General features: G+C 42.2%; 1 protein-coding gene across 1 annotated transcript in view; it reads left to right on the top strand.

Annotated features, from left to right (window-relative positions):
- Positions 1-6,532: 6,532 nt before the first annotated feature.
- Positions 6,533-17,184, top strand: part of LOC120909330 (cobalamin binding intrinsic factor-like) — a 45,893-nt gene continuing 35,241 nt past the window's right edge. Inside the window, exons 1-2 of the mRNA XM_040321081.1 lie at positions 6,533-6,753; positions 6,849-7,037. Of these exons, the coding sequence (XP_040177015.1) occupies positions 6,681-6,753; positions 6,849-7,037 (262 nt within the window). The 5' untranslated portion in view covers positions 6,533-6,680. The remainder of the gene's footprint in view (positions 6,754-6,848; positions 7,038-17,184) is intronic.

Here is a 17,184-nt window from a genome sequence, read left to right as displayed (position 1 = left end):
AATCATTTTAAAAATACGAACGCGACAGAATACAAAATATAACGAAAATACTAATCTCGATTCAACGAAAAATAAACTAACAGAAAAAAACGGAAACGGAAAAAAGAGTGTTACGAATACGATAACTAACGTCTTACGAAATTACGACTCGTTACGAATCACGATAAACGAACAGAAACGAAACAGAAATAAACGAACATTTTTGCTGTGCACATGTCTAGTATTAAAGCTTGATTAATGAAGTTGATCAGATCTCCTTTTTCTTTCTCAGAAGTTGGGCTAATACTTTCAACCTTAATCCGGTCAATTTCCTGAAAAGATGGTAGAATCTCAACTTCTGGACTAGGTACACTTCTTATTGCTTCATTCAGCTCTCTTCCTCTACTCACTCCACCGGTCCTTGCATCAGTCTCTGTTTCTGAAGGCCACAGCCAGTAAGGTACTATTTCCTCATCCTTACTATCTTCTTCTTCCTCCTGCAACACAGTAGGTACAGGATCTCATTGTCGTGAACGGGTCCTGGGTGGGGTTGATTTCTGAGGAGGCAAAGGGGGCGCTTGAGGTATCCTGACAGAAAATGGAAGCAAATTATTTAGATGCCACATCTTCAAGGGCCCTTGCTTTCCCTCACATCTGAAATGATTTACCAGCAACCCAGGAAGCAATTTACAAATGACATAAGGTTGTGATCGCCATTGGTCAGCCAGCTTATGTTTTTCCGGTACCCCAAGTTCTTTAACAACACACAATCCCCAGGCTGCAAATCCTGCAAGCTCACTTTTAAATCAAAATTATTTTTGTTCCTTAGTTCTCTGATCAAGGCATGTTCCGTGGCTTTTTCATATGCTTGCAGCAGATTCTTTCGTAACCTTTTAACATAACCCCTGTGAGAAGTCAAGGAAGTGTTGTCAACTAGACATGTGCAGACTGGAATATTTTGTTTCGTCTTTTAGTTTTCGTTTGGAAAATAAATTTATTTAGTTACTCCCGAAAATCGTTTTGATTTATTTCGTTTTTCGTTGGGGAATAGCTTTCGTCCGAAAATCCAATAATACTTGGTTTCTGTCGAATGGTCAAACGAATATTCAACGGAACGTCGAATCTTTACGTTGAATCGTACATTTCCGTTCGAATATTCTGCCTACAAGAATTCTAATGTTCTATGACTAGTAATAATGTCGAATCTATTCTCTATAATGTCGAATCTATTTTCTCATAAATCGAAATCTATTCTCTGTAATGTCGAATCTATTATTTCTATAGTGTCAAATCTTTTCTCTATAATGTCGGATCTTTTCTCTATGATGTCGAATCTTTTCCCTATAATGTCGAATCTCTCTATATCAAATTTTTACCGCAACGAAAACGAAAATAAAGCATTTTTTATGTCGGATCTTTCAGTTTTCGTTCAATAGGAAGGCAAGCTTCTCTTCCAAACATGAGTTGTAGGGGAAATAGCCAGTAGCATCACTCACATTACTGTTGTAGGCATGGACTACAATCCGATTCCCCAATGCTGTTTCTTCTTAGTAAGCAAAGTCCCTAGCATATTCAACAAAGTTCTGTTAAATCTCTTGGGTTGAGGATTTCCTTGCGGGTGATAAGGCGCATGCCAAAGCTTCTTTATACACAACAGCTGATGGACTACCCTGCTCTCAAAGTTCCAACCTTGGTCAGAGTGGATTATAACTGGCAGTCCATAATGCATGAAGAACTTTGGCTACTATGGTCGCCTGCTAATCTTTAGTGGGGTAGGCTTGTGCATAACAGGGGAAATGGTCAGTCACCACCAGGACATTACTTCTTCCACCTGTATCAGGTTCCAGGCACAGGACGTCAATACAAACCAACTCCAAAGGTCCCTGGCTCTGCAAGTGTCCCATGGGAGCAGCCTGAATGGGTAATGTCTGGGTAAAAGCTAAACAGGAGTTACAATAACTCTCTACCTCTACTCTCATGTTGGGCCAAAAGAACCTATCCATGACTAAACTAAAAGTTCTCTCTGTTCTTAAATATCCATGGTCATCATGCAAAGCTATCAAGATGGTTCATTATTCATATCCTCAGAAGGATTTCCCTTAAGCTCTAAGCCCAGAAATACTAGACAATCTTTATTGACGACATATGTAAACTCTATACCAAAGAGATTGTCTTTACAATATTCAAAGAAATTGCTTAAATCTTGGTCAGACCCATCCCAAATGATCAGAATGTCATCGATATATATATCATAGAAGACCAGGTTTGCCCCAAACAGATTATTTTTCTATATGAAGAAATTCTCCCAACATCTCATGAAGGGATTCACAAAGCTGGGGGGCAAACCTGGCCCCCATAGCTGTGCCTCTGACGGACGGGGCATGCGCAGTTCTTTCGGCGCGGGGACGTGCTTCATTTAAATGAAACACGCCCCCTACTCGCCGCATTTGAATTCCGCGCCCTTACGCCGCGAGAAATACACTACGCCGCCGTAACTTACGGTGCAAATTCTTTCTGGATTCCAACTTATGCCAAGTAAGTTACGGCGGCGTAGCGTATCTTAGATACGCTGCGCCGATGCAGATCTTTGTGGATCTGCCCTGATATATAATTTAAAGCAGAAGCCCTATAGAATAAATTGGTGAATTTTGCAATTTTTTATGTTGTATGGTATTTGTACAATTTTTTGGGGATAAAATACATTTTTTAGAGTTGTAATGCAAAAACACAACATATAACCACATTTTTTTTTTTTGTAAATGATACATAGAGTAAATAGATACCAAACATCTCATGCCTTAAAATTGTGCAACAGTGGCAAACAATGTAAATTGACTATCCACAGGGGATGCTTTAAGAGCCTTTACAGGTTACCACTTTAGATTAACAGAGGAGGTCTAGTGTTATAATTACTGCTCAGGATCTGACATTCGTGGTGATACCTCACATGTGTGGAACGATCACTGTTTGTGTGCATGCAGGACCAGAACACGCAAGCATAGGAGAACAGGGGCACTTTACTTTATTTTTAATTATTAATTTATTTTGTATTTTTACACTATTGCTTTAATTTTTCTCTCTTTTTTTTTACTTTGATTGCTGTACACATCCTTGTGACAGCAATAGGCACATGACAGTACTTTTTATGGAGGAATTTAGGCTCTTTAATACCCCAAATCCCTCTGCACTTAAAAGCATTCAAAACACCAAGATCAGTGTTTTCGAATGCTTTCAATTAAAAAAAAAATGGCGCTGATGGTTTCCAAGTAAACTGAAAGTGATGTCATGTAATCGCTTACAGAGCCTGAGAGAGCCGTGGGAAGGGACATCCCCTCCGGCTGCTTGTAATTGCAATCGAGCGGCTCCGATTGCTATTACAAGATAGACGACCGCCAGCTGTAAAAAACGATACTGGGGTAATGCACCAGATCTCTCGAACATCGCAAAAGTTCGGACACCAACCCTATCCATCAAAGTCTTAGGGAACCGAAAAAGTGCCCATATTGAAGGCTTATATGCAAGTTATTGGCCATAAAAAAAGAGGTATGGGGGGCCAGGGTACTGCCCTGGGGGACAGGTATCAATGCAATTTTTTTATAATTTTTACAGGAGCAGGGATTTTAATGATGCTTAAAGTGAAACAATAAAAATGAAAAATTCCTTTAAATATAGTGCCTGGGGGGGGGGGTCCCCGGGGGGGTCCCCTAGTCTGCCTGTAAAGTCTGTACTGTGTATAGAACCTGCTGCAGCACCACCGAACCCAAAAAGAAAAAAAAAGCTTTGCACGCAAGGAAGGTTAACCGCTGAATTTGTTTGACAGTTCTTAACCACTTGCCGACCGCCGCATGTATATGTACGTTCACAGAATGGCACGTACAGGCAAATGGGCGTACAGGTGCGTCCTTGCCTTTGTTTACATACGGCTCTCCCCGTTCTTCAGCTCCGGGGAGCGATCCCCGTGCTTCACTGTGGCGGCTGCATCGATCGAGTGATCCCTTTTATAGGGAGACTCGATCGATGACGTCAGTCCTACAGCCACACCCCCCTACAGTTGTAAACACACACTTAGTGAACCCTAACTCCTACAGCGCCCCCTGTGGTTAACTCCCAAACTGCAACTGTCATTTTTCACAATAAACAATGCAATTTAAATGCATTTTTTGCTGTGAAAATGACAATGGTCCCAAAAATGTGTCAAAATTGTCCGAAGTGTCCGCCATAATGCCGCAGTCACGAAAAAAATCGCTGATCGCCGCCATTAGTAGTAAAAAAAAAAAAAAAAAAAAAACTATCCCCTATTTTGTAAACGCTATAAATTTTGCGCAAACCAATCGATAAACGCTTATTGCGATATTATTTACCAAAAATAGGTAGAAGAATACGTATCGGCCTAAATTGAGGGAAAAATTGTTTTATATATGTTTTTGGGGGATATTTATTACAGCAAAAAGTAAAAAATATTGCATTTTTTTCAAAATTTTCGCTCTATTTTTGTTTATAGTGCAAAAAAATAAAAACCGCAGAGGTGATCAAATACCACCAAAAGAAAGCTCCATTTGTGGGGAAAAAAGGACGTCAATTTTGTTTGGGAGCCACATCGCACGACCGCGCAATTGTCTGTTAAAGCGACGCAGTGCCGAATTGTAAAAACGCCTTTGGGCATTTAGCAGCATATTGGTCCGGGGCTTAAGTGGTTAAATAAGGGGCAGGGTCACCTGGTGACAACACAAGGGTGCAGTGCCACCAGGTGGCCCCGCCCCTTACCTATTATTATTGTGACGGAGCGTTTTTTTTTTTTGGTGCAGCGGGCATCATGATTGACGATGGATCTACATCGGGGAACATTGTTTTTTTATTTTTTAATAAAGGAATTGTCAAAAACTGCCTCCTGTCTTTATTTTTTACACTTTTTTTGGTGAATGAGAAGGGGTACAATGTACCCCTTCTCATTCACATAGGAGGGCCTTGTTAAAGGTTTCAGATTCTGATAAGCCCCCTGTCCACAGACCCCCATAACCACCCCATCCAGGGTTGTCGGGAAGAGGCTCTTGTCCCCATCAACATGCAGCATGCAGTGCATTGTGGGGTGCTTGGCAGCCGATCGCCCCCATAAATTCAGGTTTTCGGCAAACAGGCGATGTTCAGCTGAACTTTTGCTTGGCTTGAACTGTTCCCCCAATTCTAGTCCAGTGACAGATGGGTATGTCGCTGTCCTGTATGCACAACAGGATGTAAGAGAAAGTTCCCTCAAAATGAAGGAACTTTCCTGTTAGTGTCCTTTTTTGAAAATGTCCCATCTAGTACACCTCTAGTGGCAACTCAAAATTAACCACTTCCGGACCGCCGCATGTACATTTACGTCGGCAGAATGGCACGGACAGGCACATCAACGTACCTGTTCGTGCCTGCCTAGACGTGGGTCGGGGGTCCGATCGGGACCCCCCCCGTACATGCGGCGGTTCCCGTGGCTTCAGGAGCGATCCAGGACGACGGCGCGGCTATTCGTTTCTAGCCGCCCCCTCGCGATCGCTCCCCGGAGCTGAAGAACGGGGAGAGCCGTATGTAAACAGGGCTTCCCCGTGCTTCACTGTGGCGGCTGCATCGATCGAGTGATCCCTTTTATAGGGAGACTCGATCGATGATGTCAGACCTACAGCCACACCCCCCTACAGTTGTAAACACACACTAGGTGAACCCTAACTCCTACAGCGCCCCCTGTGGTTAACTCCCAAACTGCAACTGTCATTTTCACAATAAACAATGCAATTTAAATGCATTTTTTGCTGTGAAAATGACAATGGTCCCAAAAATGTGTAAAAATTGTCCGAAGTGTCCGCCATAATGTCGCAGTCACGAAAAAAATTGCCGATTGCCGCCATTAGTAGTAAAAAAAAAATAATAATAAAAAAACTATCCCCTATTTTGTAAACACTATAAATTTTGCGCAAACCAATCGATAAACGCTTATTGCAATTTTTTTTAGCAAAAATAGGTAGAAGAATACGTATCGGCCTAAACTAAAATGTTATATTATAGCAAAAAGTAAAAAATATTGAATTTTTTTCAAAATTATCGCTCTATTTTTGTTTATAGCGCAAAAAATAAAAACCGCAGAGGTGATCAAATACCACCAAAAGAAAGCTCTATTTGTGGGGAAAAAAGGACGCCAATTTTGTTTGGGAGCCACGTCGCACGACCGCGCAATTGTCTGTTAAAGCGACGCAGTGCCGAATTGTAAAAACCCCTTGGGTCATTTAGCAGCATATTGATCCGGTCCTTAAGTGGTTAAGACAGGCTCTCACCCAAAACTACAATCAAAACTTTTGACTTTCAATACAATCTAACCCTTTTCTTAACATCTTCCTATGAAAGTCATATGTACTTAAACTGTGTGTTAAAATGATTTCCTGGAGTTCTGCTTTAAAGGTGGCTAACTTCTCAGAAATTTTCATATGGATATTTTGCAATAAATTTTGCAATCAATACTCCCTTCTCTAAAAGTTGGCCGAGCTTAATCGTGCCTTGTACTGCGTAATCCCTCAGTGCTGTGTTATGCGTCACAGTCAGCTAGCTACATCTTGCTAAGAGAAGGTGGAATATATAAACTGGGAGGTAGATTGGCTTCAATCCAGGGATTTAAAAAAGCAAAGACAATAACCGGTATATAAGACAGAACTTGTCCTTTGTAAGACATTGTCAACATGGAGAACTGGCTTGGATTATGCCTTGTGCTACTCAGCGTTACCTGTTTCTGCAAAGCTGTTAACACCTGTAGTGAGTATGATAAATATCAGAAGATGGAAAGTGACAAAACGTGGCTTCTATTCTGATAAAAAAAATAATCAAATGGATCTCCATCTTTTTTGCAGATGTTCCTGACACCAAGAAGTCTTATGTCACCAGCCTTGCCATTAACATGGCTCGTAGCGTGGGGCCGTGTGTCCCTCCTGATCCCAGCGTCCTTCTGGCACTTAACCTGGGACAGGTCAAGGATCCGACAGCCCAAGACATGCTAATCGAACAGTTGAAAAATGATGCAGTGGATAGAGTGTCAAAAAGTAAGTAATTTTCATCTTTCCTTCTTTTAGCTGTCCATCAAGCTATGCAGTGGAATAACGTCCTTACAGGATGTCGCCAATTTACAAGCCGACCTCAATGCTCTGTCTAATTGGGCGACTAAGTGGCAGATGAGGTTTAATGTTGATAAATGTAAAGTTATGCACTTGGAGGCTAAGAATATGCATGCATCATACATACTAGGGGGAGTACAACGGGGGGAGAAGGATCTTGGGGGTTTTGGTAGATCATAAGCTTAATACCCTGTTTCCCCGAAAATAAAACCTACCCCTAAAATAAGACCTAGCGTAATTTTACAGGAGGACTGCAATATAAGCCCTACCCCGAAAATAAGCCCTAGTTTAAAATCCTATAACCCACTGTATTACATTAGTACACAATGTACAATGTGTGTGTTTCTGTAACATAAAGGCAGGGAAGAGAGCTCCGGCAGGTCACAAAAGCGCAGAGCGGTGCTATAATGAAGGTATTTGGCACAATTATATTACAGAAATACACACATTGTACATTATATACTACAGTAATAGAGTGGATTACAAGATTTTACAAGCATTTTAACTAAGTTCATACTGGGGATTCCTAACAGGCAGGTCGAGAGAGGGGAAGAGAAGACAGCACATTACATGGTAAGACCTACCCCAAAAATAAGCCCTACTGTGTCTTTTGTTGCCAAAATGAATATAAGACCGGGCTTATTTTTGGGGAAACACGGTAATAGCATGCAATGCCAAGCTGCGGTTTCCAAAGTGAGCAAAGTCCTTTCTTGTATTAAGAGAGGTATGGACTCCAGAGAGAAAGATAAAATTTTGCCCCTATACAAATCTTTAGTAAGACCTCATGTGGAATATGCAGTTCAGTTTTGGGCTCCAGTTCTCAAAAAGGATATCAGAGAACTGGAGAAAGTGCAGAGAAGGGCAACCAAACTGATAAGAGGCATGGAGAAGCTCAGCTATGAGGAAAGATTAGAGGAACTGAATTTATTCACTCTTGAGAAGAGGAGATTAAGGGGAGATATGATCAACATGTACAAATATATAAGGGGTCCATATAGTGAACTTGGTGTTGAGTTATTCACTTTAAGGTCATCACTGAGGACAAGGGGGCATTCTCTACGTCTAGAGAAAAAAAGATTTCATCTCCAAAGACGGAAAGGTTTCTGTGAAGATGTGGAATAGAATCCCTCCAGAGGTGGTTCTGGCCAGCTCAGTAGATTGCTTTAAAAAAAGGCCTGGATACTTTCCTAAATGTACATAATCTAAATCTGTGCTAACATTTATAGGGAATGTTGACCCAGGGAAAATCTGATTGCCTCTGGGGGGATCAGGATGAACCCCCCCCCCCCCTGCTGTAGCAAATTAAATCATGCTTTGCTGGTTTTTCTTTTGCATTTCTTTGGATCAACTGTGTGTGAAAGATTGCCTATATGGGATTGTATGATTTTTTTTTTTTTTTTTTGGTTGAACTAGATGGACTTTTTTCAACCTAACTATGTAACATTTTTTTGTAGTACCAATGCCTCTTTTGGGCAATCATGTTCTGGTTTGTTTTATTCCCTTTCCCTCCAGTTCTATTGCTGAATTTAGCCAAAATTGTCCACAGGGGGGCTAGAAAAAAGGGATCAAAAAGTTATACCAACTTTGTAAATGTTGGGGTTTGGCACTGCCAATGTTCATCCTGCTGCCTTAGGCCCCGTACACACGAGGAGACATGTCCGATGAAAACGGTCCGCGGACCGTTTTCATCGGACATGTCTCCTGGGAGCTTTTGGTCTGATGTGTGTACACACCATCAGACCAAAATCCCCGCGGACAGAGAACGCAGTGATGTAGAAGACACCGACGTTCTCAAACACGGAAGTGCAATGCTTCCACGCATGCGTCAAATCAATTTGACGCATGCGCGGGATTTCGGGACGCTGGTTACACGTCATAACCAGAGGACATGTCCGATTAGGTGTACTAACCATCGGACATGTCCGACGGACATGTTTCCAGCGGACAAGTTTCTTAGCTTGCTAAGAAACTTTTGTCCGCTGGAAACCTGTCCGCTAGGCCGTACACACGGTCGGACATGTCCGCGGACCAGTTTCAGTGGACACGTTCGACCGTGTGTACGCGGCCTTAGGCATTGGCCCACATGTGATATTATGGTAAATGCAAGCTTTACATTTTTAATTGCTATCTCTGTCCTAAATAGAAGAAAAAACTAGGGAAAATCCTACTTTTGGTTGCTGGAACAGAATGTGAGTGGTACACAGGGGCGGACTGACCAATCGGCTCTCGGCACTGCCCGAAGGCCCCTATGTCACTAGGGGCCCCATCAGGGTTGCCAGCCTCCAGTAAAACCAGGGAAAGTATGTAAAAATCTGTGTTTTTTTAAAAAAAATCCCAAGATTATAGCTTCCCCGCCCCTGAAGTACCTTTTCAGTGTGTGTATTATGTGGGTATGTATACTGTGCATAGGCGTGCGCACAGGGTATGCCAGGAGTGCCCAGGCACACCCTAATCACCCTGTGCTGCACATATTCCCCCTGCTGCTTGGCTGCAGAGAAAGGGACTCAGGAATCTCAGTCCTCAGCCCCTTTCCCTGTCTCAAAAGTAAGATATATGGGGTCTGTTTAGGCCCCTGGTATCTCACCAAAGCCCCCCAATGGTACTCCTAAAAAATTGTAAAAGAAAATAATAAAAAACTATTGTAAAAAAAAAAAAAAAAAAATATTGTAAAAAGTAATAATAAAAAAAGAATAAAAATAAACTACTGACAACAGTCCCTGCCCACTGACTGACACCATCAACTGTCATACTGATGCTGTCATTGCCCTACTGCCCTACATATATATATATATATACGCATGTGTGTTTGAGTTTTGGGGTGCACACCCTAATGTAATAGGCTGTGCACACCTATGATACTGTGTGTGTATATTGTTTGTCTGTGTGTATATACTGTGTATGTATAATGTATGTGCGTGTGTGTATACAGTGGGGTAGATTCAGAAAGCAATTGCGTCTGCGTATCCATAGATACGCAGCGTAATTGCTTAGTTGCGCCTAAGGTATGACTGGCATAAGGCTCTTATGCCGTCGTATCGTAGGCTGCATTCTTACGCTGGCCGCTAGGTGGCGTTCCCGTAGTGGTCAGCGTAGAGTATGCAAATTGCATACTCACGCCGATTCACAACCGTACGTGCGCCCGGCGTTCGATCTTTACGTTGTTTGCGTACGTCGTTTTCATCGTAAGGCTACTCCTGGTATTAGCAGGGGCAGCCAATGCTAAGTATACCCGTCGTGATTTTTGAAAATTACGTTGTTTGCGTAAGTGAATCGTGAATGGCGCTGGACGCCATTTACGTTCACGTTGAAGCAAATGACGTCCTTGCGACGTCATTTACCGCAATGCACGTCGGGAAAGTTTCCCGACGGAGCATGCGCACTACGTTCGGCGCGGGAACGCGCCTAATTTAAATGATCCACGCCCCCTACGGGATCATTTAAATTACGCGCGCTTACGCCGGCCACTTTTACGGAACGCCCCCGCAAATTACGGAGCTACTGCTTCGTGAATGAAGCGTATCGCATGTAATTTACGGAGGCGTAAGAGTGCGCAGCCCTACCTGAATCTACCCCAGTGTTGCCCCATAAACTATTGCCTGGGGGCCCCATAATCTTCTATTGCCGGGGGCCCCATGAGTTGTCAGTCCGCCCCTGGTGGTACACCTTCTCAAATTACAGCTATTAGAAGGTGGGTACACGGTACGCCTTTCCACCCCTTACATTTTATCAAAATCTTTATTGTAATAATCTTTTGTAAAAAAAAAAAACAATAGCAGGTCTGTCCTGTATTGTGTAAGAGGTGTTTGTATGAATCAGACACAGCCTTGCAATTATGTAGAAATGTACTCTGCTTTAACCCTTATAGGGTTTTCCAGCCATACAGTAATTGTTACTATCAACAGACATTAGACCAAGACCCAATTTTACTTGGATGAAGAGAGGATGCACTCTCAGCAAGCACCCCCTGGCCCAGATTTTTAGGAAAAATCAATCATCTATACTATTTTCTTTGATTATTGCTATTGTTTCCTACAATCCATCCACATCAAACAGCCGCAGATACACTGGATGCCATAAACGCAGCCCTGCTACAGTCAGCCGATTTAGTAGCACCGAAACGCAAAGCCTGCATCCGAAAAAGAAAGTCCGGCTGGTTCAACAACCAGCTGTCGCTTCTGAAGCAAGAGCGCAGAAGGGCGGAAGCCGACTGGAAAAGAAGTCCTGCAGAGGATAACCTCATCATCTACAAGGCAATAACAACACGATATCATAAAGAAATCTTCAAAGCCAAGAAACATAATTTTTCTATGGCGATTAACAGCGCCCTAAACCGCCCCCGCGAACTCTTCAAGATGGTCACCCAGACCATGAACCCAGGATGTCTTGAAGTCCCCAACTCAGACACCCAAGAGTTCTGCAATGAACTATCGGATTTCTTCATCAACAAAATTGAAAGAATCCGGGAAAGCATCATGCAAAACAATACCCCCCTCAACCCCACCGTCAATCAACCACAAAACACCCACAGAAACGCTCTACAATCAACAAAGTTCACTCTGGAACCGATCTCCATCGATACCACAAAAAATATCATTGGTGCTTTGCGGAACAGCACATCGCCCAATGATATCATCCCCACCAAACTGCTGAAGGAATGTGCCGACATCCTGGCACCACCCATCACACAGCTTATAAACCAGTCATTTAAGGAAGGCACAGTGCCATCCCTGTTGAAAGAGGGCACAATCCAGCCCATCTTGAAAAAACCTAACCTGGATCCCAAGGACCCAACTCACCGCCGTCCCATAACAGGCCTAAATGTTCTCTCCAAGATAATGGAGAAAGTAGTGGTACAACAGCTGCAACAGCATCTAGATACCCACAATCTACTGGATCCATTACAATCAGGCTTCCGTCCCGGACACGGGACAGAAACGGCCTTACTCAAAATATGGGACGATGCCCTCGAGGCCGCAGACGAAGGAGAATCTTGTCTCCTGGTTCTGCTGGACCTAAGCGCAGCCTTTGACACGGTAGACCACAAACTGTTACTGATGCGACTAGCCAAGGTAGCAGAAGTCGCAGAAGGTGATTTACCATGGTTTTCTTCCTTTCTTGAAAACCGATCACAAACAGTTAAATTGGGTTGTTTCACGTCGGAAAAGCGCACGGTGTCATGTGGAGTCCCCCAAGGATCCCCCCTGTCACCGGTGCTTTTCAACATCTATCTTCGCCCTCTCTTTGATATTATCAGTAGCCAAGAACTACTCTATCACTCTTATGCAGACGATACGCAACTGTATTTTCGCATCTGCAACAAAAAGGATCATCATCTCAGTTTAGAGAAATGTCTCTCTTTGATAGAAAACTGGATGACCAAGAGTTATCTTAAACTCAACAGTTCAAAAACAGAACTCCTTATGTTTCACGCCAGCCGAAAGAGTCAACTGGCAACAACCTGGACACCCCCGCCCATTCTGGGCCAAATCATCACCCCTAGCTCCAAAGTCAAAAGTCTCGGGGTCATCTTCGACACCTTCATGACAATGGACGCACAAATAGGGTCAGTAGTCAGCGGAGCGCACCATCTGTTGCGCCTACTACGCCACCGCCGCCGGTGGATCGGCCACCGCCCTGGCCGATCCACGATCACCTTGGCAAATTAAGGTGAGTAGTCTTTTGACTCTCCTACAAGACGCAACACTGAGTTCATGAAATTTCTTTATTAAATTATTGTATATAATTGCTTGCTATTACTCTTTTATTTTACCATATCTCACCTATATACCCTATAGACATTCTCCTGAAGAAGCAGTTTTACACTGCGAAACCGGTCGAGACTACGACTCCACCAGTTAGACAATGGTCCTGTGATCAATCTGATTAGTGGGGTTTGTCCCAATTGTTTTGTATATCTTTTGTACAATTTGTATTAATATAATCTGTCAAAATAAATATTTATATATATTTTTTATATTGTTGTATACTAGTGCCTTTAAAGTCCCAAACAACCTTCCCTCTTCTTCTTTCTCGATCTATGGTCAATTAACCAGGCCCCAAGCAGCCTTGGTTTGTGTTCACTGATCAAAGACATACCTATTACAAACACTAGGGATGTTGGCATAGTTTATAGATCTTGTTATTTAATTTTAATGAGGCAATACTCACAACTTTGACTATTAAACTGGGTGGATAACACACCCGCTTCTCTCTTTGTAGAACCTAATTTTTGAGCTTAACAACTCACTTAGGTCTACTCTATGAGTGCCTCTCACTCTAATTCTATTAAACATTAATTTTATTTATTATTGTGGAGATCCATTTTTCGGTAATTTTCTTTATGATGGGAGTGACCTTTTAGTCGAACTAGATATCATGGAAGTTCTTGGCTCTGACTGGACATGTTTCATGACTACCATTCAAACCTCTACTCTCAATACCCACAAAATAGATGACGACCTTAAGGTATACTTCGGGAAGATCTTTGCTTTTTTGAAACGCAAATCTCATTTACACTGGCATATTGAATATTTCAGACGTTACTTACTGGATAACATCTGTCCTATTGGACTACGTATCCAAATCTTCCCTACCATCAAGGAACCTTCACCTGACTTCAAAAAGAATTGGGAAACCACCCTATTGGGGTGTAGTACTGATTTAATGAAGTCATTAGTGATTCAGTATACTTCAGACATGACCTTACTCGATACGGAAATCAATAACCTAAACAGTCAATTCCAACATTTGATCGGTAATACCTTATATACCGACAAATGGAAGGAACTAAAAACCCGTTTAGAGACACTCAACAGAGACATTATTGTGAGTAAACAAACAAAATTCAACAAAGATAAATCAGCATATGCAGATGGTTATGCATACAAATGGTCTATCAATCAGAGCAATAGGAGGAGTAACAGACGCGTTCAACACCCTGGTAATTCCAACACTGAAGTGGAATCCGACTCTTCTATTTCCTCTTTAACTTCTCAACAAAGTGGAACAAGACCTCCCACTACTTCCAAGGGCATTAAATCCGCCCGAAAAAGGCTGCGATATGGAGGGACTACCCCCCCACCTTTACCAGCTAAAAAGGATAGACAAACTGCTAAGGCAATAAAGACACGGGTACCAACTGCACGGGATCTTGTGGACACCAACTTGTCTACTGATAACTTGGGTAGATCCACATCCCTACATGGAGCAATACCCAAAGTCCTTAATTCATCTTTGATGACTAATAAATATACAAAAACCAACGATGAGGCCATTTTTTTAGACCTGAAGAAGCAGCAGGGAAACCTAGATACATTTGTCCTAAAATCAATGCCAAACCTACCGCCCCCATTACAACCAACTCCTCTGAAAATACCAGCCTTAACATAATTAATTTGACCCCATTAATACTATCCGAGGATCAATCCTCAGTATTACAGCTTGGCTTAGGCTTTTGCCCACTTGATCCCTTGAAAATTACTCATACTATCAAAGACCTTTATTTGTTTGCTCGCAACCTAACATATAAGTTCATTTTTGATAGAGACCGTGGCCTAATCAATTTAGAACGTGAACTAGCTGAAAGAACCAAACAGTTCACTATGAACGAATTCCGTGCCCTCCGAGACCTAATGCTCTTATATGATGAGAGCAATCCAGGTGATACCGATTCATTATCGACCGCTGTAGATGATCCCATTGTATCTGTCCCAATTACTAGACCTCCACGTAAACCCTTTCGACCCCCTTCTAGGAGATTCCCTGACCTTATGACCTGCCCATCGATTTGGGCGTTTGTACAAGCTACAATTCGAGATCTTAAAAGACAGGAATGGCATACAATATCTCCTAATTTAACCATCAGACAGACCAGAGCCCTTAAATCTCTGCAAAAATGTACCGATATTGTAATCAAGCAATCAGACAAGGGTGGAAATATTGTACTTATGACTCATGAACTTTATCAAAACATGTGTTATTCAATATTGAACAACACCGACTGGTATAGTCGGATCCCTTCCACCTTTGTATCTAACTTTACTACAGAACTCAGGTCTCTCTGTACAGATGCTTATTTTTTAGGATTGATTGATAAGGATACTTTAGAATACTTGATCCCCAAATTTCCCCGGTTAGCCACCTTTTACTCTTTGCCTAAAACGCACAAAAACGTACAAAATCCCCCCGGCCGACCTATCGTGTCCGGCATGGGATCTCTTACAGATAACGCTAGTAAATTTGTAGACGCCTTCCTTATGCCTCATGTCACGAGCCTTCCATCATACATTCGCGACACCGCTGACCTTTTGAAACATGTTGAAGGGACCCAAGTCCCTCCTGACGCCCTGCTCGTGGCCTTGGATGTCGAGGCCTTGTACTCGAGTATCCCCCACGAGCAGGGTGTCAGAATGGCTGGGTCCTTTTTATATGAACAGGAAAACACCTCATGGTCATTGGTTAAATTTATTTTACAGCTATTATCATTTATTCTTACAAAAAACTACTTTACGTTCAACGACGAATTATTTTTGCAAAATCAGGGCGTAGCGATGGGCACATCATGCGCTCCAGCATACGCCAATTTATATCTTGGTGGCTGGGAACGTTCATTACATGCCAACGATATTTTCCGAAGATTTTTGGATCAGGTTTTACTTTGGTATAGATTTATAGACGATTTGTTTATCATTTGGACCGGTACTTCGGAGTCCTTACTAGAATTTGTACGTCTACTCAATATAAATGGATTTAACCTTAGATTTACCGTCCAATTTGATGACACTCGGGTCCCATTCCTTGACCTGACTGTCATCAAACATAGTGACGGTATTCTACATACGGACTTGTACCGCAAACCTACGGCTGGAAATACCTTATTGTTTGCTACCAGTGCCCACCCTAAGCCATTAATTAGAAGTATTCCTTTCGCCCAATATCTAAGACTACGCAGGAATTGTACACTACCCAGCGATTTCAAAAAGCAAGCAGACGCACTAAGGTTGCGCCTACTTGACCGTGGCTATGCCCGGACAAACCTTAAAAAAGCCTATAATAGGGCCTGTTTACGCTCTAGGAATTCATTATTATATGATACACCTAAACAGAGAAATACAACCACTCCAGTTAACAATCCTGTACGCTTTATCACTACTTATTCTGCCCATCACAATGTCTTACGTGACATCCTCAACAGACATTGGCATATTCTTACTGATGACAGCACTTTGTCCAAACATGTGAAAGTACATCCTGAAATGGTCTATCGCCGTGCGTCTTCACTGCGAGACAGACTTACTCAGAGTCATTACTCACAAGAACGCCCATCCCCTCCAACACTCAGGGGAACTTATCAATGCGGCAATTGTCCGCGTTGCCCGTGGATATTGGAGGGCAAACGGTTTATTTTACCTAATAATGAAGTTTTTTCTCCTTCCTTCTTTGCTGACTGTGGCACCAAGGGCGTGGTTTATTTAATGGTGTGCAAATGTAATGCCTTTTATGTTGGAAAAACAATTAGAGAATTCCGCCAACGCATTGGTGACCACCTGTATGACACAGGGGTGGGTAAATTGACTACCATTGGACGCCATATAGGACTTTATCACAGATATGACTTGACAGTGATACGATTCCTTATATTAGAGGTCATTCCACCACATCCACGTGGTGGCGACTGGGATAAATCCATTCTCCAAAAGGAATGTTTATGGATAGAACACTTGAATGCTATGACTTATCCAGGTTTGAATGAGGTCAATTCATATAAGTCCTTCATTTAGGGGGGACCTCGATTGATTGACTATTCATTCACCCATAGTCATTTTTTGATATACTTTTTTGATATACTTGATTGTTCCATTACAACGTCATCTTGTATTCAAACAAATCCTCCTTGCACCCCACCACTTGCAAATTTATTCAATTATCATTTCTATTACTGCTTATAATTTTATTCCTTTCAATGTCACCATTATATTATAAATGCCTGTTACATCTCATTTGAATCTTTTTCGTTTCAATTGTCTCTTTCCTGAATTTTTTTGAATTGCTGTTGTTTAATGACTCCACAATGAAA

The sequence above is a fragment of the Rana temporaria genome, chromosome 8 (genome assembly GCF_905171775.1).
Source record: "Rana temporaria chromosome 8, aRanTem1.1, whole genome shotgun sequence".
Taxonomy (NCBI): domain Eukaryota; kingdom Metazoa; phylum Chordata; class Amphibia; order Anura; family Ranidae; genus Rana; species Rana temporaria.
Note: the sequence above shows the minus strand (reverse complement) of the source record. Positions and strands in the feature narration are given on the sequence as shown.